Genomic DNA, 24,350 nt, shown 5'->3' on the forward strand with positions numbered 1-24,350 from the left:
CAACACCCTGTGCTTGAAGGTGAGGCTAGTGCCAGTGAACTTTGAGGACCCTCAATTCATGGCGTCGTATCAGCAGTCGTCAGCGCTGTACGCCCAATACCAGATGGCCATTCATGGTGATGACCCCAGCGAATGTAGTGAGAGTGAGGTACGGCATGATTATTATTCCACACCTGGTTGGGAGCTGCTGCACACGCTCGTTCAACGTTCTTGCTGCTTTTTGACTTTTTTTTTTTTTCCTCTTTCTTTTACATACAATACAGTACAATTTTATTTATATAACACTTTAAAACCAGGGGTTGTTAGATAAAACGGGCACTTTGAAAATACTGTCTTACAATTAGTAGTAGTAGTAACAGCAATATTCATTTGACTGGACCTTGTAAAAACATAAAAAAATTTGTCTGTGTTATAATTCTTAAATTTATATATTATAAAATTACTGTGAAATATATAAAAGGGCATGAAAAGAGTTTTTCCCTAGGTTTTTTTTGCAGTGAATGAGTAGGAATCATTGTGAATATAAAACCTGACCTAAGCAGTGATAATAATTAATGAAACGCATTAAATTATATGTATACACACCAGGTTTCTCCACGTTCTATATCAATAAACGAAGAAAAAATAAAGTCTAGTCAGGATGCAGAAACTGCTGGACAACCTGAGAGAGCCTTTTGTCCCTCTGGGCTGGAAAAACAGCCTCCTCCTCCTCCCCCTCCTGCCAGCAGGCCACAGTAAATTACTGAATTCTCCAACTTGTAAAAGTAAGGTAATTAATAAATAATAAAAGCTGTCAGATTGGGCAGACTGTGGCAGATTCTTTCCTAGTGCCATAACCTTAGCTCTATCAATAGAGCGCATGTGTTTGTGCACAGTCTTAGCTCAGGGTAATAACTGTAGTGTAGTTTTAAGAATTAGACTAATAATATCTTCAAAATATAAAATGAAAATGTTGTGCTAAAAACGCTGTCTGTTGAGTTTCCAGAAATAAAGTTTTTTATTTTATTGGTTTTCCATGTTGGATAACCACATGTGTAGTGTACAAGCCCAGGGTCGCATAAGATTAGGTAATTACTTTCAAATGCAGCCTCATTAATTGTAATTTACCTTCACATCTGTAGTTTAGAGTGGTAGAGAGAGCCTACGCTTTAGATTGTAACAACACAGTTATTATATGGGCTGTAATTAGTATGAGAGTATGTGTGGAATACACTGCTTTCTGTGCTTCATGGCAAGTCTGTATGGTGGACAAGTCTTGTTCACACCACAAGATGTATGAAATGTGGCTGTGGCACTGGGACCAGAAACATGTTTGTACAAGAAGTTGGAGGGCGGGGGGGGACTTCTTGGATGGGCTGTACCTCACAGCACGCCATATTATAGGTGAGATAATTTCAATAAAAATGCTCCAAAATGCAACAGCATCACAAACATGTTCAAGGGATCTGGCTCAGTGAATCAAATTAGCTACAGTAACACCTAGTCAGCACCCAGCTGTCACTCAAATGCACCACACTCCTAATTATAAGCATGTTATAAAAAAATGCATCTAATAAAGAGAGGGGATTAGATACAGGGTCTAAAACATTAAACAAGTTAATTCCTTCTGGGAGAATGTTTGGGATTGACCAACTGACATGGCTTGAAAAATGATCCCTGTATGGAAGTGGTGTTTCGTCCATTTACTCCAGTGTTCAAGAATTGATAGCGTGACATAAATAGCTCTTTTACCCCTTTCTGAAAACTTGGGACTGAACTTAACTCATCTGATAAAAGTTTATAAAGTCTTAAAGCCAGGGGTGTCGCTGCTTTACCTGGCAATCATTTGGTCATAATGTAACCTGCAGCTGCCAGCTAGTCAACCACTTTTGGTGAGTGAAATGATCCTACTTTTTACTTGGGTAGCAGCTATCCTTGTCTGTGTGATACGTACAGTCTTTGGATCTTGCTAACCAAGCTTCCTAGTTTTTTTTCTTCATGCACCAAAAAGACATGACAATAAAAATAAACACAACATGGCAGCTGCCATTTTACAGTGAGACAAAAGAATACGTGATACTACAGACTTTATCAATTTCTTATAAACAGTCTAGTGCAGTGGTTCTCAAAGTGTGTGGAGCGCCCCACTGGTGGGACGCAAATTGCAGCTAGGCTTTTCTGCCATTATTTTGTTTAAATGGGGCGTGAAAATATTTCTTCCTGCCATGTAGGGAATGATGTAAAAAGTTTGAGAACCACTGGTCTAGAGGATTGACTCAGATTTAGAGCCTGTGTCAAGTGGTCACCGGAGGAACTGCAGTTTTTGTAAAATCCACTTTGGCTTCATTTTTCAACCCCTGAAGTTGCTGCTCGATTAGGACACGTTTTTATCTTCGGCTGAAGTAAAGCTAGTCCAGGGCATGTTTGATTGAACCTGAGCGACTGTGGTTTGACGACTTTTCTTTTCTCTAGTCGCGCTACAGTAATTTTATGTACAGAGCCAGGCCTTAATTGTTCCCACTCAAACAAATTTGCCTTCATTTTCCCCCTAGTTGGAATACTGTGACACCCACTCCCGAGCCCATAACACTACTGATTTTATTGTCTTGCCCGTCAAGCTCCTGGTAAACTCCTCTTATTCCCAGAATCTTAGACCACCCCCCATCTCCCTCCACCTATTGTCCTGAATAAGGGAAATTCGTTGTTGATGGCACATTTTGGTGAAATGCCATTTGCCTGCTGCTGCTGCTACTTAGGAAGTTGATCCATTTAGCATTTGTTTAGGTATTTATTAATCCATTAAAGTATTCCCTCGGGATAGGATCTAGATTGTTGTCAGCCTATGTTTGAACAAAGTGATGGGAGACCTTCTGTGTGCGTGCAAGCTGAACTACCTTGCCAAGATTGTTCAATCATTAGACAGTAAGATGTCCTAGAGGGTAATTGCTTTGTTTATTTTAGGATGTATGCATTTCCTGTCATGCCACAAGTGAAAGGCAGCCAGACGTTTTTCTTTCCACGTCCAGTCATTGTTTCCTGACAGAGTTGAAGCCCGCACTGGCAATTATTTAGATGCATGCACATACAAACACTCTCGCTGGCACTTATTGGTCTTAACTGTTGTGCTGAGCCATGACTCTCAGTTCCTGCACATGTGGCTTTCATTTTCAAGAAAACAAACCCTGTTAAATCTGTATTTACTCTGCTTGATGGCCAGTACTTTTACCAAGACACTTGGAGAAAAATATACGGAAAAAGTTGAGACATGGCAGTAACAGTCATCCGTAAAATGGAAGAAATGATTGAAATTTTGGCACAGACTATGTCAAAGCTATTTGCAACATGGTTATGCATAGCAGCGATATTCAATAACACCATCTAAACCACATTGCCGTTGTCCACCCAGTTCCTCGTATTATCTGGAACTGCTTTGAACGCCTTTGAAATGAACAGGGACACATGTTTGTGAAGGGAAAAAAAGAGTGTTAGACATTTAAAGGGTGAAACTTTGTTGCTCAAATAAGTACAGTACAATTTTAGAGAGTACAGAGCACAATGACGAGAGGTCTAAGTAGCAATTAGGCTTAAGCAGATGCGTGTGTGTGTGTGTGTGTGTGTGTGTGTGTGTTTGAGACGGCTTCTTGCACTCCTAATCGTACACAGATGAGTGTTTGCTGTAAGAAAGGGAGAGTTTGAGAGGAAGTGATGAACTCCATGTGTTCAGTCATTGCTCTGAATAGAGCGTAGTTGATGTGCTGTTGTATTAAGAGATGGAAGCACAGGAGTAGCTGTAGCTGTTTTCATATATATTCATGCCTCAAGTGAGTGCACTCCCACTCGAGTTTGTGTACTTGTGTCAGCCTCACAGAGCTGTTGTTTGTCAAAGAACAAACAGGGGGTCAACCCTGCTGTGCTCCAGGAGAGTGATTTCAGGCAAACACAGCTACACTGCACTGTTGGTTAAAAGAAGAATTAGAAAGAGGGACAGGAGGTATTCAGAAAACACACATATGCAAATTTGCATACATGAGTAAAAGCTCACACGTATATTTTCTATATTTTCCTAATCAAATCAGAATTTCACCACAAGGTCAGTGTGAGATTCTCTCTCACACACACTCAGCTGCACACGTTGTAGCTTGGCCTCTACAGATGATGTCATCTAATAACTGCAGCTGTTGTTTACTTGCTAAACCGTTTAGTTGAGTTTTTTTTGGTGAGTTTTTAACAAAAGTTTCATTTGTGCCCTTCAGCAGTACTGCACAGTGGGAGTCTTTGCTGTTGGTAATTTGTCGACTGGCAGAGCAGTAGTCACCGCAGAGGTAGGAGTGGAAAATTAGATTCTACTGGCATGGCTACACAGGCGAGGGGATTTGACAGGCGGGTTTTTTGCATGGGCGAAGATCATTGTCGACTCAACAGATCTTGTCATTGCACTTCTGTTGGAACATGTTTAAAAGAAACTGTGCAACATACTTTTCTGTTTAGTAGAAGAATTGGGGGAAAATGTGTAGAAATGCATAGTGTTGTCCAAAGATCAACCTAAGCTTATGGGGTTGTGTAGTGGCTTTGAAGAGGAGACTGTAAAGTTCCACTAATATTTGGGAAGTTGCAGGGTGAGAATCATCAGTCCATAGATTTCTGTTCATCCCCACTTCATCTTGGTGTGAGGTTGGGTCCAGGGGAAAGGCATCTTGTTGTAGTATTCAGCACCACAGGGGACAAGGTTTGTGAGAATTTTATAGCCCACATCAACACCCCTCTGCAAGAGCTGTGTGCACCGTTGCAATGCATGAATAGTTTTGTTGTTTTGAGTGCTTTATGCTTAAGTCTTTTCTTTTGTTGCAATCCTTCATTTTAAAGTTTTTGCTTATTTTTACAACTTAAATTTCTTATGGATGTCGTCATTTTTCTGATGAGAGTCCAGTTTAAGTGATGGAGTTTAAAAGATGGTAAATATGGTTGTTGGTGTCAGTCAAAGGTATGGTGGAAATGACGGATGACAGTTCATCATCCTTTCGCTGCGCTCTGCCAAAAACATCTCCCATGCTGGTGACACTGCGGCAGATGCAGGAGGAAACGCACACTCTGTTGGATGAGCTCAGGCTGCTGGCTCGGTTTGCGAGGTGCACTAAAGCCAGCACTGCCCCACCTAGTGAACCATGCCTTGAGCAGTCATTACGATTACTAGCTTTACTGCTGTGCACATACTCAGTCACTTACTCACAAGCAGAGCATGTTGGTGCGCTTCTGGGAAATTCTGGCAACTCCTAGAGAACCTACGTGTTAATAATAAGCAAAGACAGATAATCTGTCTCTAAATGTCCAACACAGCCTTCAGTCAGTCTAGATGCTATAAAAACAAAATAAGTAGTCTCATTTCATTGTCAGCAACTTTGATGGAAATAAAATTGCAAGTGCTAATTTTTATTGGCTTTTGTTTACACTGTTATTCTTCAGGACATAATATAAAGAATTAGATTACTTTGATATATGAGTTAGTCATAATGACAAAATACAATATTTTCAGCACAAATCAGATGGACTGAAAATTAGTATCACCGTTTAACAAGCGTTCAAGCCCTAGCTGGTTGGATAGAATCAGAAGCAACACAAAATAATTATGAATGGAAATGCATTTGCTGGCGGATAAGGGTCATCGTGCAATACAGTGTGTATCGTTGTTTATGGAATCACATCTGGACCCTCACTGTCAGTGTTTACAATACTTTGGTGCTGATATAGATCTATGTTCTGCTCCTCAAACAGTGGACCCCAAGGTAAACATATCTGCAAACGAATGACACAGCTGGATTGTAGCATGTCTTTGTAAAATATGAGCAAGGGTCTGTGTTATGTGCTCATTGAGTAAACTTAAATCTGTCAGTCACCACTTTGGCGTTCTGGTTGTCATTACAAAACGGTTTTGGACCTAAACATGGACACCGCTCTCAACCCCACTGCTAAAAATGAACTCCAGGAAACGGTAGAGAGAATGGAAGAAAAATGACATATTTTCCACCCCCACCCCAGTAATCAATATCTGGTGTGGTGTTTTAAATGAGAGAGAAACTATTTTGACATTGGGAGCACTGCTTATTTTTGCTGTCACGGTGTCCTCCCTGTAGTGCGAGCTGCAGTTGATAGGGTAAATGTTTTCATTTGTATAAATACAGTTTTCCTTTTAATTCCCCGTAGTGAATGGAGGGCTTCATTTGAAATGTGACACCTGAGTAGAAAGAAAACAGGGAGGGATAAGTTATATAGAACAGCAAAGGAGACGTGTATGGTTTTCATTTATGCCTTTTTCAAAAGAGCTGCTGACCCAGAGAGCTAACTGTTTTTCTCTCTGTCCCCCCCCTCTGCTTTCCTCCACAGTTCAAGAGATTTCTCTGTGATTCACCGTTAGAGGTATGTATTTCCTTTGGCCTGTTGACAGTTTAATAACCCCCTGCTTTTAAATGTCTCTGTTCATCCAAATGTGTTACCTGGAATGATTTGCCCCAACCAGTAGAGGGTCTTCCTGAAATTACTGTCATGGAGATTATGATAATGACTTGAAAAACGCCTGGGGTTTCGGTTTTTAGTTCCTCATCACATTCACTCAAAAGAAAGAAAATCTAAACTAGTTGCCCTTTTTCAGCACATACCAACCCTCTACCTTTGGTCTGCCTCTTAGAGAGCCCTCCAGCTGGATTGAGTGGAGCTGAGGGATTTGGAAAGGGGGTTTTGTTTCATATCGGAGGGGTTTTAATTTAGCCCTGTGTTAGTGAAAGGGGGTGCCGAAGGAGGAAAATGGTAAATGTGGTGTCCAGATTGCAACTGTGTTGAACATAAGGTCTTCAGAGCAGTCCTTCCTTCTGGCTTTGACGGGATAGAACATACCACATTTATACCACTGCCCATTACTTTGCGTGGCGTGGTACAAATTACAGGTTGATGAGGAGATTGTGTGGGCCCACTTAACAAGAAGCAATTATTCAGGCACCATTAGAAATTTAATGGCAGCTTCTGGTGCATTAATTAGTGAAATCTTGCTCGTAATCTGTTTACTGTGTAAATTTTTAGATGCTTTAATCTGTATACAGAAGGATCTGGAAGAGCATTGGTGGTTAATCTGGTGGTGTTTGCTGTGAGGTGCAAGTTTGCAGTAAGGCATCACTGAGCACTTGTCAGGCCTGTTGAGCTGCAGGCTTCAGAAATACCACTGGACCTCTTGGGTCAGGACAATTACACCAACAATTAGACCCAGGATGGGTACTTATAACAGCCACTTTAATGGGATTGAGGTCCAGAGCACACGCAGACTGACTGACACAAACGCAGTCACTCTCTTTTGCCCCGTGGGCCCCCTCAGGTCTCCGCTAATGAACATCATTAGTGTTTATAGGAAACAAGCTTTTATCACCTCGTCAAGGCTGGAGGCCAGGCAGCTGAATTACACAGTTCTGCACACATGTGCACACCAAAACTGTGCCACACTACCTCGCATATTTTCCTGCCTTCAGTGTCCCCTCCTCTATGCCAGTTGAGGAGGCCATCTCTTTTCATTCGGCGTCCTCTTGTGCAACTTGTTTTTCTTTCCTTCTTTCATCCTCTCATCTCAGTCTCCCCTGTCTCTCTCCAAACGCTCTCCATTTCAGAATTATTATACATGGATTTCTGCTGTTGCTCTGCGTGTTGGCCTCCATCTGTGTCCAATCAGAGTGCTATTAAAATACACAGACACTCACCACATGGACCAGCAAACTCTGTGGTTCATCAGCTCACATATAAGCCTGCATTTTTAAAAATGTATGAGAAATGCATACTTCCAAATTGTAATTGGGACACAGGTAGTCTAATTGTTTGATTTCACCAAAACTGCAGAGGATTCATGCCGAAACTAAGTGGCAGTTAACAGAATATGCCATAGAGTTTTTCAGATGCTTTTACATACAAATGCAGAAATGTAAACACACTGGTTCTGCCTGTCTCCAAACATGATGAGCACTTCAGTGCAGGAGAAACACAGGGTGTTATGGGTTTTGTGGGATTTGTCTCCTCATTCAGTTTTCCTTTTATGAATAAACAACCTACACAGTAACAGGGGTGCAGGACTGTGGCTTTCAGTCTTTTCTTCTGTAGTTTGGTCATCTCTGTCTTTCCCTTCTTAGCATTTTGTCAGAGAATTATTTTACTATGTAAAGAAATGCAGACTTTTCCAAAAGACTTTGATCACTATGTGGAATATACCAAAAAAAGGATGTGGAAAAATAATTTTAACCTTATTCTTTTTGGTCGTAAATTTTTACAAAGAGGCATTGTCAAATGTTGGAACACAGAAATTGATTGAATTATGAAAAAAAAAAACATGTGATCATAGTGAGTTTTGATGCCAGGAACTCATTTCCAGAAAGGTGGGACTGCTGTGTAATGGTCAAACCAAATCAAAAACAGACAAAAAAAATATGTAAACAAAAGCACAGAGTTTAACTTAACATGACTCAGTAAAAACAGGTTCCAGAGAACTGCTTTAAAATAAGTAAGGTCTTTCTTGAAAAAGATGGCTGGATTGCAGCATCCACTGTATGGACAAAAGTACTGGACCACCTTCACCTAACACCTACAGGAGCTGCTTGGCCTTGGAAAACCACACCATGAAGCTCCCGACAGTTTTTGCGTTGATGTTGCTGTCAGAAGAGGTTTGGAACTCAAGACTTGACTTTTGTGCACTGTTCATCTCAGCACTCGGTGACCCCCACTCTGTAACTTTACATGGTCTGACTCTTGAGTTGCTTCCCAAATGCTTCCACTTACAGTTGATTACAGTTCATTGTGAAATATCTAGAAAGGGAGAGATTTCACAAACAGACCCGTTGGAACAGCGGCCTCCTACTGCAGCACCCTGCTCGAATTTAGCGAACTCTTTGAAACTACAAAGGCAGACTGCCGGACTGAGAAATGCAACAAAAACATCTGAACTGAAAGACTAAGAGGTTCCCTTTTAGAGTGTATTGCCCCATAATCATTACATTATCACTTAGCATTAATGGTGCTTTCACAGGTGTGCAAGTTACCTGTGCTTTGTGCGCCATCACGGATGCTGTCGTATATGTTGCTTTCAAGCGAGGTGGTCCCTAACTGCATGCAGCATCCATGAATTTAGTTCAGTGGGGGTCGTATTTCTGGATCTCGTTGATGTGTTTTGTTTTTTTTTTCTTTGCAAAAATAGAATATTGTGCATTTAGCAACAAACTGTTTCAGTTGTCATTGGAAGTGCTGCTGAGCCAGTGTTGGGATTTCCTCTGCAGTATTGTCTGTTTTTTAATGCACTTTTATCAGTGGATCTTTTCTCTGACCAATTTCTTGGTCGCATCTCAGAATAGTCTGCAAAACGTCTCATTGTAGGTGGTGTTATCATCCAAATTTCTGGAATTTTGCATTGTAAAACACTATTTTTAAATTCCTGAGCTACTTGCCCACGCAGCCTTTTACAGAGTGGTGAAACTCTCCACATCTATACTTCTGAGTGCCTCAGCCTCTCTAGGATACTTTTTTTTGAACACCAAATTTACTTATTAAACTTTTTAGTTGTGATATGTCCCTGTTCTACCACTTGGTTTTACAGTCATAAAACTTTTTCTCTATTTCTTTTAACCTGAACTAACCTTTTAAACGTGTTGCTTATGCTAAATTAAAACATTGCATATATTTATGTTTATCTTTGCACAATTTACAGTGAAATATAAGACAATCATTGTCATATTCATTTCTGTTCACATCATCCGTCTTTATTTTAGGCTTCTTCCTTAAAGCTAACTTAACCATTCAAGTCTGAGATAAAGTGTCTATAAAGGGAATATAAGCTCATTTTTGTCCTTGAAGGGTTCACAAAATCCAATTATTCTAATTCAGCAGAAGTTTAACTAAATGTCTCCCTGAGCAGGTTGAAATAAACACACGGTATACCACCTCATGGCTTTATCAAGCGTGCTACACACATAGCCCTGTATTTAGGCCATATGTGAGTGATTTGGGGCTGCTGGGAAGCTCTGGGGTGGTTAGAAGTGTTCCAGGGAATGTTTAGATTGTTGTCACAGTTGCAAGGACACAACCATTAAGCTGTCGTTTGAGGTGATGCACAGGTCAGTCTGACAAGATCAGGCTTGAGCGCGGTACAAGCTTATAAACAAACACACTCTCATACACACACTCAGGCAGCCATTGCAACTCTTGCATGAGCACTCACATTCATAATAACGCTCAAGTGTGTATGCTGAACGTGCGTTACGAAAAATCATCTTGTGCTCTTTCCTTTTGACAAAGCCTCTGGTGTTTTAGTGATAAATGGCGCTAAAACATCAGACCAACAGTTTCCCCCAGCTATGGATACACACACACTTTTAAATCCGCATCAGGCAGTGCTTTATCGAGTTGTGGTCATTGTTGTCCTCCACCATCGCCAGCTGACCGTTTGCCAAAAATGTTCATTTTTATTCTTAAATCATCTGTCGGTCGCAGCTAAATCTCAATAAAACCTCATAATCTACATCTAACGTCATGTGGCCTCTTTTATGGAGCTGTTAGGAAAGGATAATTAAATTACCTATCCCCACACACACACACACACACACACACACACACACACACACACAAAAATGGCCTCTGGTATTGATTGTGTCAGGCAGTTAATTACACCTGGGTACCCAAAGGCCTGACCTAAAGGGATATAACTTTTATTACCAGTTCTTCTTAAGAAAACTGTCAGTCTGCTGGGGTCACAGAGCTGCAGGGAGGTGTGGGAGTGGGTGAGAGATTCTATTTGGTCAGGTTTAACTTGGTCAGAGCGCAGGCCCAGTGGCGCACTGGATTAGTGATCTAGCTCTCTCAGTGTTGTGATAACTAGCAGCGTCTGTGCTTCTTAACTGCGTCCAGATGAAGGCTGGAGAAGGAGACGGATCCTGTTACTAGTACGCTGAAGAAAGACACATACACAAACATAAACCAATACCCTTGCTTAATATGACTTTTAACCCCAAACCCCAAGCCTCTAGATTTAAGCCTCTGGGATAAAAGAAGTCAGCTGACTTGATTGAAAAACCCAGCATGCAGTAACCCTGTGAGAAACGCAACGTGTTACAAAAACTTAACAGTTTCATTAATGGAGGGAGGCCCGGGCGCATGGGTGCTCACTTACACCCGCATTCTTTCGTGCCGCAGGGGGAGTGCAGACGCAGACATGTATAGGAGGAAAGCTTGGCAACACTCCACTACCGCCTGGTGAAATGGATTTTGCTCGTGCAGGGTCTTTTTATTAAAATCCTCTCCTGGAGTGTTTCTGTGGCCAGTGCCCCCCCCCAACAGCCCAACTCTGCTCCTGCTTTCACTCCACATTTGGGAGCCATTAGCAGGCCGAACGTGAGGCTACTGTACACCCCCACACATAATGCGTGAGGCCTGGCAGGGAGAAGCACGGTCTGTAATACAACATCATACAGGTGTGAGTGTGCAGAAAAGAAAGTGGATCAGTGCAAGAAAGTAAACGAGCGCTATTAAATACCACATTCTCGTTCCTCTGTGATTTATATATTTTTACATGCAAACTATACTGTGCACTAGAGTACTGCTATTGTTCTGACCAGTGACTATTTTCTCTTAAACTTTTCACTCTGTTTGCTTTCCCCCAGGCAGAATATGCTCCAGATGGGCCTGAGGTGGGCTACGGCTCCTTCCACCAGCAGTACTGGCTGGATGGACGTATTGTGGCAGTGGGGGTGATTGATATCCTGCCTACCTGTGTGTCCTCCGTCTACTTGTACTACCATCCCGACTTTAACTCACTGTCTCTGGGCTCCTTCTCTGCTCTCAGGTTTGTTGTCAGCACTCAAACACAATGTGCTTGCTGTTTACGTGAAAAACTGCTGTGAAGATAGAAGTAAGCCACTGGGACATGATGCCAGTGGTGTTTTTAAAGGGCTTGGCGTAATAAAACCTCACCGGTGCGCACATTACTCACGGCAGCACCATAGAGTGCGTTACAGTTGGTCTTAAACGACCACAGCAATGATTACGAAATGCAACATGCAGCTCCTTTTAAGAAAGAAGTTGCTTTGTCTCTTATTCCTTTCATTCTTTCTTCCCTAATGTCTTTGTTCTGTCTTTGATGCTTTCTCACTTTCCTGCCTCTCATGTTTGCCCTCCTCTTAACCTCTCTCTCTCTCCCCCTGACTCTTGGTCTATTTGGTTCCTCCCACATTTTATCTTTAGAACTGTATACTATAAGTGCCACAGTACTCTAGGTCAGGGAAAAATACCTCTTTCTTCACACTTGATTGGTTGAGGCAGTGCTCTGTTTTGCGGTTCAGCTGATGACAGTTCTCTCTCTCCCAGGTTGAAATAAGAGAACTCACGCATACTCTATAGGTGCACATATCTGGCGTTTCCTGTTAAAATGTAACCCAGTAATGCGAGAAAGGCTTTTAAAAATTTCTCTGCACATATGCGAGGGACCGGGTGATCTTCGCTTTAAAGTTGGTGTGCACAGGTGTTAAAATGGGAGTTGTGAGCGTTTATGTGCAGTCGCGCACAGGATCTTTTCTCATATAGAGGGAACACCTCGGTCATCCTAAGCACACAGCCCACCCCTCCATCACTTATTATTGTAAGAGTCTGACTCAAAGAGTAACACAGAGTGCTCGACGTGTGGAGGAGGCCTTGGAGAAGGAAGCCAGCGGGACTGAAATCCTCCCACGTGTTTACAGACACCAGAGAACGGTCTTTGATCAGGTCTTGGACACTCCCTAGTCTGCTTGGACTGGCTGACTCTGTTCAAAACTTGCTGTACAGAATGCATGTGACCCTCTCACCCCCTCTCTGGTATATGCATATATTCATTACATTAGATGGCGTTCCTACAGCAGGCCCAGTTGGATTGGAAACTTAACTTTTCAGCCGCAATCAAGTTCATTCTAGTGTTTAAAAAAAAAAAAAAAAATGTTGGTAATTTTCCTTTCTTTTTCTATTTTTTTTAGTAACAAGAGTTCATGGAAAGTTCTGGAATTTTACACCAATACCTCTTTGGGAGTCCTGATTTGTGTATTTACTCACTTATCATTTTACAAATCACGTGTAGCGTTTAGATAATGTCAGAGCTGAAATAATATACGCCTGGATGTCAGGCAATACAACAATACTAAAACAAGTAAAGCACTGTGCGCGCTATTTAGCTGTGTCAGTATGCTTGTATGTGCGATTCAGCAGGAGAAACAGGAGAGGGAGATGTTGAGAAATTTCTCATAAGAGTGCTGCTCCTTCTTCCACAGGCCCCCGAGGACAGAAGGAAGAGGGGAAGAAAAGAGGCGCATAATGAGGTGCCTGAAGCACTGTGTACAGGGAACACAGCTGGTGTTAAACCTGGATCTCTCTTACGAAGATGTCCTGATTATGTTGTCGTCAATGATCTCAAACCAAAATATACTGTATTTCTTAATCAGGCTTAATCTGATTGAGTGTTTATATTTTTCTGTAAACAGTCTTGTAGTTGAATGCGCACATAGCCTATGAAAAGTAAAAATAAAAAAAAAATAATTCTAGATAAAAATATCCACTTTTAAAATACTTAAACATATGTTTGCAGTATTTTGGAACAAAATTGCAAAAATTGCCATTTGAGTCCAATCAACATGGACTCGAATGGCAAAAATTCCTGCAGTGGCCCCAGTTTTAACCACATATATATTATATAGATTACTCATAAATGCTGACACAATAAAATAAGTATCTGTGTGTTTCCCATCACTAGAAGCTCAACACAGTTCTTGTAAGATTAGGTAACAAAATGTTTCCACGTGCATGCAAAGCTGCAAAAAGCATCTCATAGCATGCATTATTATGAACCGTGTGCTTGCGTATGCACATCAGTATGAGGGAAGCTGTGCAGGAGCAGAGGGCTTGATAATTGGCTTGTGCTGGAGTGTCAGATGGCTGAAGAGGGGATAATGGCGGACTCAAGCTGCTGCCATGGGGGTGGAGGTGGGGGGTGTGAAGGCCTCAAGTGAAGGGGGCCTATGGCTTTTTGTGAATGGGCCCCTCGCCTCTCTTGACCCCCCCTTCTTCCCTGATTCAGGCCTGCCGGGCCCTTTTGTGGTGAGGGGATGGGAACCCAGGAACCTGGCAGCAAGCGGGTGACCTTCTAGCACCTCTCTCTTGCTGCCTCTCTTCTCCGTCCCTTTCTCTTTCTTGACCCTCCTCTTTTATATTCTCCTCCTGTTCCCTCTCTCTCCCCCCACCTCCCTTGCTTGGCTTGCTTTGTCCCATGTCTTATTTTTCAGTGCATCTATTTTATTTTAAGGCCTCTTTCTCTGTCTGTTAAGTCTTGTAAGAATGGGAATTCTCCCACTTCATTTAAGCGGGTGAAACACAGAAGTGGAAGGAAGAGTGAAACAAAAAGGATAGGGGGGGGGGGGAAAGAGGAGCTGGAATTTAGTTATGGAATAGCGAAGGAAACGGCCGAGAGAAAGGAGAAAATAGGCTTTCAGTAAAAGGATGCAATTAAGGAAGAAGCTATTGGGGAAAAATAAAGCAGGCGAGACATTTACTGTATTTGGAGGTGGTGTATAAATCCTCCAAGTTCTAAATCTTTATTTTACACACTCTCTTCCTCCTTTTTCAGCACCGTCTTCTCTGCTTCAGGGCTCAGGGCTGATAGAGAGAAGGCAATTGTTTTTGTGTAATGACATGAAACCAAAAAGAAGGTGAAAAAAAAAAACCTGCCTTTTTGAGTGTGGGTGTTTACTTCCTCAGCTTAGGCACTGCTCTAGACATAGCAGCAAGTGCCATTTATATGCTGCTGATGGACTAACTTGTAAGTGAAAACACATTTTAAGTTAGTTGGTGTATTTTTTGATGTATCAATTTGAATGTTTTATTAATTCCTTTATTGTTGCTTTGTTATTAAAAATTGATACTTTTCTGATGCAGCATCCCTGCATATGCAGTTAAAACTGTGCGAAACTCCGAATCAGCTCATCATCAGGGTTCATATTTTTCAGAAGAGTAAACACTGCAGTAAATAATCTAATTAACCTGACAATAAAATAACTGTGTAAATCGCAACCATGATTTTTCTACATGGGAAATTGAAATTGGTGCCCTGTGGTGCACAAACTCCAGCTATGAGGAAAGTGATGTCGGATCGAGCCATCCTTTTAAGACGCAGTGACACTGTATGCTGCTTGAATACAGTATGTGATGTTTCAAAAAGCATGAAGCCTTTTCCTTACACTTAGCTCTCTGACAAGGTGCATTTGTGTGTTTCCTGCCACAGGGAGATCGCTTTTACCAAGCAGCTGCAGAAACAGTCTCCCAAGCTGTCCTACTACTACCTGGGCTTTTACATTCACTCCTGCCCCAAGATGCGGTATAAGGTACGCATTATCTCACACGTACAGCACATTTATCATGGTTATCACACTTTATATTGACAATATATTTGAATTTCAGCACTGGGGTCCTACGTTGTTGAGGTTTTGTAAACTGGAATTCACATATCAATGACTTTAAGTGTTTTATACTCTGATATAAATGCTTTTATATTTTAACATTTTGGTACAACAGTAAGAGGCCTGTTACGACACTGATATGCTGGAGATTTGCCATCTTGTAATTCAAATGTACCTCTTTGCTCTCCTTTCTTGGGCCTTTTAGATCTCAGATCAGATCTCTGTTCTATACTCTTTCAGTTTTGTCTCTCTTGCCCATCATGTCTCAGGCCAGTGACCAACATGCTGTAATGTCTTTTGTTTGTAAAATACCAATATTAAGTACTAATATAGTTTTTCTTTTGCTGCATAATATTTATAGCTTTATAATATAATCACAAAGGGCCCTGTAGATCTCTTTATATAAAATCCCAGCACCTGCCTTAATTAACATTACAGTCTAAATTACAATTTGGAATTCATTCACCATAAGTTTATCTGGATTAGCAACATTTATCAGTGATGGTTTGAGTATAACACAAGCATGAGTATATACTCAAATGCTCCTGTTAAAATTTATTCATACACAGTCAGTATATTTAATGGAGTGAATAGAGCATGTGAGGGAAACAAAGTGATGGTGAGGACATCCAGGGAAGTAAGAGAGGATGAGGCTGCTGAAGACATTAAAGGTTTAGCGAGAGGTTACACTGGTGACAGCAGCCATAACTCAGCAGTGAGAAGAGTTCAGGACGCTTCCACAGAAATCTGCATATACACTGCAGTTTACCTGCTGTAGAAACTGACACAAATAATAAATGTGGATACACAGAGGAGCCAGGACTCACAAACATAACCTCGGTTCACACCAGAAACCACTGAAATATCTATAGCTTAGGAGGATGATGAAAGAAAGGAGTCTTTCCAAGTGCTTTAGTTTAGCTAAGTTTTTCCCATTCTTTCTCTCTTTTTCTCATTCATCTGCTAATTCCTCTATTTCACTGTCATTTCATTCAGATGTTCCCAGAGCTTGTTCTTGCCCATGGGAGACTGATGTCTTGTTGGGGATTATGGCAACGTGCCACATCTTTTTATCCATTTACATCTTGCTTTGGATAGTGCTTTGTCCAAATTCTCAGTTTGGGACTCTGTATATGGAACACATATGCTGTGTGTGTGTGTGTGTGTGTGTGTGTCTGTGTGTGTGTCTGTGTGTTGAATCTTGATCACAGTGTTTGTCTGTGAACTCTGTTACCACAGCACCTAACTCCTCCTGGCTCTGGTATTTACTACCCCCAGCCCCCCATATCTGCTCTTGTGTGTTTGCCTCTGCAGCGTGTTGTTCACAAACTCCCCACTCGGCCCTATTTTACCCTTGGGGAGGAACACAGAACGAGGGTGAGAAGGTTGCCCGGTTCCCACCTTTGGGCTTTCCCGATCCCACAGGAACACAGACACATTCAAATGTACTCTGAGCACATGCACGCTGTCTTGTGTTGTCTGATTTGCATATGAGCCTCAGTAATTCAATAATGCACAGAGATGCTGTGGAATTGTCACTTAGATGGGGCAGTGCCTACGCTGTTTTTGTGTTGAAGGTAGGGCTGCTCGATTATGGCAAAAATGATAATCGCGATTATTTTCACTGAAACTGAGATCTCGATTATTTGACGATATTTATTTAACAATAACAATGTATTGAATAATGACTTTAAAGATTGTCAAAAATTAATATAAAATAGTGTGCAAATACTGATAACAGTGCAAATGTTTGCAATATAAAAAATAAATGAAAAATGTAAACATCTATGTTTAGTGAACTTTGCAGTGTTGCTCTGTGGTGCAGCTACGACACTGTAGCAAAGTTTACACACTGTGTCTACTTGATCCACGTCTGACTCCGCGAACCCATAATGTTTCCACACCACTGAAGTTTTCTTTACCTCTCTTTTCAACCAACGGCAGTCACTCTCCTCTCCAAATAACTTCTGCTTAGCTTTCCGAGCTTCCCTCGGGTCCTCTTAATTGTTGTGACGCGTGTTCGAAATGCAGAGAGGTGCGCTCGATTTGCCACACGGAGCAGCGCGAGAGTAAAGCACGAGGGAGGGGCTAATAATCGGCTCAGTCATTTTTAATGATCGTTGAAAGCCCAGATCGTAATCGTGATTAAAATTCGATTAATTGAGCAGCCCTAGTTGAAGGTTTACTGGTTTCTGGATCTCAGCGCTGCCTCTCGGCTGCTTTAAAGAAAAACACACCAGCTCCTGAACTGTGCTGGACACCACTCACACCCCATGAACACAACTTCCTCTCTCTATTTTGCACACCTTTCCCTCCCTTCTTTTCATCCTTGCCACTTTTTCTAGAAAGCCTCTGTTCCCATTACTTACTGTGACTTTTCCTTTAGTTTTTCTGCCCCTCCATTTGGGCCTTTGTCATGTTTTATGCTGAGTTGTTGTTTTTCACACTCAGAATCTGAGCTTTTTGAGGTGATATATGATTCATGATCTTAATGTTTGTTTGTTTGTTTGTTTTTACTATGTACCGAATAATCTAAGAGATCTAAGCATCTCCCATTCCCACCTTGAGTACTGTCTGCATGTGGTAATGATGACATAATCAGAGTGTTAGTGCAAGCATAAAAGGCTCTACTAAGGCAGGTCACTGAGACGAGTGTTAAAATATTGTAAAACCAATTTCTTCTGTATTAAATTTCACACTTGTTGACGCCATACTCCCATTTTCCTGAGGAGTAGGACTGTATTGTTTATATTGCACTGTGAGAATTTTATTTATTTATTTTTGCTGTATACTTTTACACAAGGGGCTGGAAACCTCGAATATCAAAAGAGACATTTTTTAAGCAAAAACATCTGTATGGATACTCAAAACATATTTGAGGCTCATATTAGCCCATTGACATTATTAATAGTTGTAAGTAGTTTAAATCTTTTAACACATGTGACTATTTTGCAGGAAGCTATTTATTTAATTGATTCTTTGGTATTGCTATGAAAGTATTGGACTAAAATTAGTTTAAAAATGTTATTTTTACCAAAAAGCTGGAAAAGTTCCACCATTTTTCCTGCTTCAGAATGGGTCTTTGGAGGGTGATTACCCACCTAAGCATGAGTGGGCCACATATAGTTAAGGCAAAGATTTAGTAACAGTAACTCAGTCATCAAGGGTGTTTTTAAGCCACAGGGAGCCACTGAAGGCGGGCAGAAGAGCCCCATGTGGGTCTTTTTTGTGATCTGTTAGCGATACCTGTCTTTTACCCTCATTCTTCATCACTCTAATGGACTTGGCTGTCAGGCTACAAACTTTACTGTTCTGCAGGTTTCAATTTTGCAGGAGAGTTTTTTAACCAGGTCACATCTCTGCAAAGGAAACGCTACATGCGAAATGGTTTGAAAACTCTTAACAGTGCCAGAGACTGGGCATGGTCCTGCAGAGTAGCCTTAAAGGGTCCTTGAAGACTTGGAGTCCAGCCAGGAACAGAGGGTTGCCTGGCCAGTGTCAGACCCTCTCCTTTGTTCTCAAAGCTGGGACTGAGTGTCCCACAGAGTCTTGCTGGTTTGGCTGGTGGGTTCAGGGTTTGACGTGACATCCTGCCCCTGGCTCCTGTCCCTGGTTCTTTGGCCCTGCATGGCCCTGTGATGTCAAGCTGTAGAGAGCAGAAGGTGAAGCTGTTGGAGGCTAAATGAGACCAAAGGTCTTGGCCCTTCTGCCACTGTTCTTCTTTCACAATGCTTCTCGTGTGTTAACGCTAACATTCATTTGAATTATCTTGCTTTCACGGATTCCATCCAGTGTTGTCAGTGTGTCTGATGACAGGAGAGCAAAGTCACATTTGCTAACAAAAAAAACAAAAGACAAACTTGTCACTGGATGCATGCATTTTGCAGATTCTCACAGACAATATACAGCTTTTCCTAAGCACTTGAGTTTGACTGTGACCGTCCAATTATCTGCTAAAACCATAAATAAAATCCTTAATGTGCAAACCAGCTCAGGTTCTTCTTGCAGCGTTTTATTCCTTTCTCTTCAATCCAGCTTCAGCTGCTTGCAAGATTTCATTAACTTTCATTTGATATCTTTTCACTTTTTATTTTCGAGCTTCACCTGAACAAAGAGTCGATCCATTCTGCACTGTAGTGTTTTTTTTCCATTTTTCTTTTCCAGAAGTGCGTATATGCCCGAGCACTTGTCTGTGCAAGTTACTTTTGAGTACTGAATAAGCAGACTTTGATGATAACAAATGAAGCGCTCACCCACTTGGCTTAACCAATCTAGTACCTGGTCTTAACATTTCAAATGCTTTTCAAGTGTGGTGTACATGCTTATATACAGACACACACTCAGCCTTACAGAATACACACCCAGTTATACCCGCTTGGCGAGGGAACGAGAGAGTTGTATGAAGTGCCTCTTATTCTTGTTATTATTGTTCACAGTGAAAGAATGTCTCGCTCTGAGCCCAGGAAGCCATTAAATTTTCCACAGAGAACGAGAAAGAGTGTGAGTGAGTGAAAATAAGTGAAAAGAGGGAGGAAGAGGACAGATGGAGAGAAAGAAAGGAGTGACATAATGTGTGCCAAATGAGAAAAGGAGGCGAGATGAAAAGCGTTATTCGTTTTCACGGCGGTACTTCACCGACTTTTAAAGAGCCCTTTCGCAGCAGCTGCACCTCTGTTTTCCTTTTCAAAGCCAGCTCCTCCTCAAACAAACAACAAACACTGTCAGAGAGACGGTCACTCCTACAGCAGCAGCCAGAAGTTTTTGGGTTTGTTTTTTTTTTGGGAGGGGGGGTTTCACATGACCAAAGCTTTTGAATTCAGTGGACCTGAAATAAATCCATCCAGGTGTCAGCCACTGTGCGCAAGAGTATGTCGGGATACGTGCAATGAACAAATTTGATGTTGGTTTCTGGGTGCAGCGTTTGCCTTAATCAGTGCGTGCCTGCAGGCTTTTCTGTCACCTGCTGCATCAGCTTAGCTTTCAGGACATCAATTAGACATGACAAAGTGACTCCCAGCTCTGGTATCAACACAGGAGCTCACTTTCACCTGCATACGAAAGGTTTGAAAAGCAGTATGCAGTCATCTGTTGTTTGGTTTTCATAGAAATCAAATCATAGAAATAGCTGTCCCCAACAAGTAAAAATGGAATAATCTGTATTAAGTCATTACAGAAGTGTATATTAATGTAAATCTCTCAAACACTCTCATCCCCTCTTCAGGTACGCAGTGGCAGGTTATGACATGCTAAAAGCCTCCAAGCGAGCCGCAGCTATCAGGACTCTGCATGTGTGTTATTTTCACTCAAGGGGCCCAATCAGACACTATGCTATGCGTACGTGTGTGACCTGACATTTTGTGTGTCACTTGTTGAGCGTCTTGGTAGACTAAGAGTGACGGTGAGTGAACTTGAGGCATCTCAGGGTGGGTGTTTCCCTACAGTAGCCCTCATCCCACCCCCCCCACCCCTCCGGTGCGCGCGTGCTACAGTCCACGGCTTCGTTTTAAGGCAGCGTCAGATTTGTTGATGAGGGCTTCGCTTTCTTACGTATTCCTGTTTATTATTGTTGAGCTCCTGGCATAAACATTATCCCGCTTTGGTAGGTTTTGATGAGTAGCATTGAAACGGTTTACAGTGAACAACAGTGTTTATGTTGAACTGTCGTCTAATGCTGTAGGCCCAGAACAGCGCCACGCCCACCCTTTTTCCTCTTTCTTTCATTCTTTTTGTTTCTGTCCTCCTTTCAACATTTCTTAACAAAAAAAGGAGGGGAAACAGCCGCCATGCTGGTCGGGATGAAAGATTGATAGAGAGTAAAGAGATCAGATTGAAGAAACTTTCAGCTGATTCCATTCGGATGAAAACATGGCAACACGTTTTTGCTCTTTTAGTCTAATGTTATTACAGGCAGAAGTGATATCTACTCTCGCAGTGGTGAGGTTCTCATTTCTCAAATTGTCATCTGTGTGCGAATGTGCAGTAAGTCATGATGAGGTGGTATAAACTTACTGTTCGGCGCGGTGCGGCGTGGATTGGTCTTTCTCACGCATTTACTGTAATAGTTTTATGTGTTTAGCTCTCTCTTTCATGTCTGCCTGTGTTCTTTTTCTCAGAAGAAGCAATATTCTCTTGGTTCGTAAAAGCTGTTATTCTACTAAACCAGCAGCATTACCTTCCAGCAATCCTCAAGTTAAAAAACCCTGTGCCCATCAAAATAAGATCAAATCCAACGGGGTCCATTTTCACCCTGTCTGTGAAGTTTATAAGCCAAAGCTTAGCCGTTTTGCTGCCTTCCACTTCTCCCCCTTTTCCCCCGAATTTTTTTTTTCTTTTTTAAATTGGAGCCTTTCTGACAGAAACATTGTTGTTTGATTTAGCTTGACAGGAGACCACCAACAGCGCACCTCTCAGCAGAAACATTCGTTTAAAGTTTTGATAATTTCTCTTCTCTTTTATGCTTCATCCTCTCTCTTCTGTCCTGCCACACTTTGTGTTTTTAACAAATCGTTAACAGGTTAGAGCACGGGCTTGGTCCAGCCACTGCTTGGCACCCTAAGAAACGGTTTACAGTGAAAAACAGTGTTTATGTTGAACCGTCGCTGACAGTCTCTCACCCTGTCAGCGCTGACAGGGTGAGAGACTGAGGGAGCAGAGTTCAGGGAGGTTAGGTTAGAAGATTCAGTGTTACTGCTGGTGGAAGGACAGAGTTGGGAGAGGGCGGGTTGCAGAGAGAGTCTAAGCAAAGGGGAGGTCTGAAGGTCATAAGGGCAAAAATGAGAGTTTGGAGATGGTGTCATGCTGAGCACATCCAGAGCCCTCTAAGCTGCCAACCTGAGGTGTTTGCCTTACCATTAACTTCACCTCACCTCTATTTATTTTCAAAACCTGGTGCAGCTGCGCCGCTTTGTCTGAAAGTCTGTTTTTTGTTTGTTTTTTTTTCTTGGCAAGAGACCACATTCAGATCTTTGATAAGCCCTACTCGACAGAATGGGCTGCTTTCATAAATGCATTTAGAAACACAGACTTATAGTGTGGGCGGAGGCCTTGCAGTTAGAAATCTGAGGTGGGGTTTTAAGACGGAGATTAAGGGCTGCGGATCTGACTGCAAGTCGGTAACCTGTGGTCTGTGTCAGACATTCATAAGAGTTCGCCTGCCCGTAAAGACCCGAGAAGATGAAGAGATAAAAGTGCCCAGTCTGAGAGCTGATGCCCATAAAAGCGCTGCCATTGGTTCTCAGGGTTTGGTCGAAATGTGATCCTGTAAAAATATTTTTTCCTCATTAACCTGTCATCCGTGGAGCCGTGACGCACAAGCCAGGCAAAGGGAGCGCTGGGCCAGAATTGACTTGGGTGGAAGGGATTGGTGGGGGTTGTCCAGGGGCCCACAGGGGAGACTTACCAGCCTGGATGCTTTATTTGAAGGCCGTCCTGTGGTAATGTGTTGAGTAGGGTGAAGAGGCCTCGGCGGGCCCCTGAGTGTTTAAACAGCAGCAGTTGGCGTAAACCTCCCGTAATGCAGCCTCATTTCTCTGGGCCCTCACACACACACACACACACACACACCTCAACAGGCACAAATGCATATGTAGGTCATGTGAAAGTATGATCGCATGGGCCACTATTCTAAAGCACGGCTTGTTTGGACATGTCTTTCAGTGGTGCTGTTCATTCAGCCTGCTTAGTTTTGTATGCTATTTTTCTAGCTGCGTGTGTGTTTCTGTGGGCCGTGCTGTTTATGTGTGTCCGTCAGCAGGTAGAGCTCCCCAGCCATGCTGCCTCCTCCTCTGGGCACAATATATGCATGTCAACAGTCGGAGGACCACAGAGAGGGGTGTATTGTGAGGGCCGCATTTTGAGGGAGAGTAGAGTCGTTGTGGGTTTCAGGACCTCTGTTTATTGGTTTTTGAGTAAAATTGGTTGAGAGTGACCCTGGGTCAGAGTGCTGGCCTCTGCCAGGCTAGGTTAGGTTTGCCTGGCTTTGGGTCACACTGCTTCTTTGTACGTACTCCAAGTTCAGGCTTGTCCTGGGTGACGGCCAGCTGCAAAGAAATGTGACTTCTTGACCATATTTGTCTGCTTGGGTTTAATGCCCATTTCTTTCTGAGAGTGCTTGACCACTATGTAATCCCAGCATAATATCCCATTCACTATTGTGTTCATGCTTGACCTAATATATTATATAAAACAGGGTGCTTTTTGTATTGCATGTTATCTTTGGATAATATATCTCTTGCCAGTGCCAGACAGACTAAAGTCTAACATTAGTGACCTCATCTATTCTATGACCACTCTTACATCACACTTTTGGAGCCGCTCTGTCTCATACTGAGGTAGGTGTTCAGTTAACCAACTGATTACTTTATAACTTGATGTTCTTTCCTGGGTTGGCTGTATCAGTTGTTTTAACAAGAAAAGTCTCTTTGAAACCGCATGCAGACACTGTGCACAGTGTCTGACTCGTGCAAACGCAAACATACAGTGATACCTCAGCAGGGGTAGGGGTGTGTAAAAATTCAGCTGTAGATATGAGCAGGAAATTAGCTGCAGATGTGGGTGTAAAGTAATGCAGATGGAGACAGGGAAACCCTCTTACCATGACACTAAGTCCACCTCCTGTCTTTTGGTCTGGCAAGCCTGAAAGGGGATCGCTTTGAACCATGACACTGCTGTGTGGCTACAAATCACCAAATGATCTCATCCTCAAAACTCTCTTTCTGATGCAACATGTGATCGTATCTTTACGTTTTTGATTCCTCACAAACACATTTCCCTTTTTCTAGCTGCATAAAACTGCCAGAGCCCTATAAAATGTATTTGTAGACACTGAGCTGGTCTCCAATGTTAAAAGGTTAATGAGCTACAATCAGTGCTTCAAATTTGTGTTTAATT

The 24,350-nt window shown here is 42.1% G+C and overlaps 1 protein-coding gene across 4 annotated transcripts in view; it reads left to right on the forward strand.

Moving 5' to 3' along the window:
• The window catches only part of ate1 (arginyltransferase 1), a 52,829-nt gene that overhangs the window by 14,552 nt on the left and 13,927 nt on the right, over positions 1-24,350 (forward strand). For 2 of the 4 annotated variants that reach the window (XM_085369486.1, XM_085369484.1), the window contains 4 exons: positions 20-148; positions 6,358-6,390; positions 11,649-11,830; positions 15,287-15,386. In XM_085369486.1, the coding sequence (XP_085225612.1) occupies positions 20-148; positions 6,358-6,390; positions 11,649-11,830; positions 15,287-15,386 (444 nt within the window). The remainder of the gene's footprint in view (positions 1-19; positions 149-6,357; positions 6,391-11,648; positions 11,831-15,286; positions 15,387-24,350) is intronic. The other 2 variants (XM_085369483.1, XM_085369485.1) reach the window with 1 other exon arrangement.

Source organism: Diplotaxodon limnothrissa, linkage group LG13 (genome assembly GCF_057381915.1).
Source record: "Diplotaxodon limnothrissa isolate DT_005_m linkage group LG13, D_limnothrissa_male_GT1.1, whole genome shotgun sequence".
NCBI lineage: Eukaryota > Metazoa > Chordata > Actinopteri > Cichliformes > Cichlidae > Diplotaxodon > Diplotaxodon limnothrissa.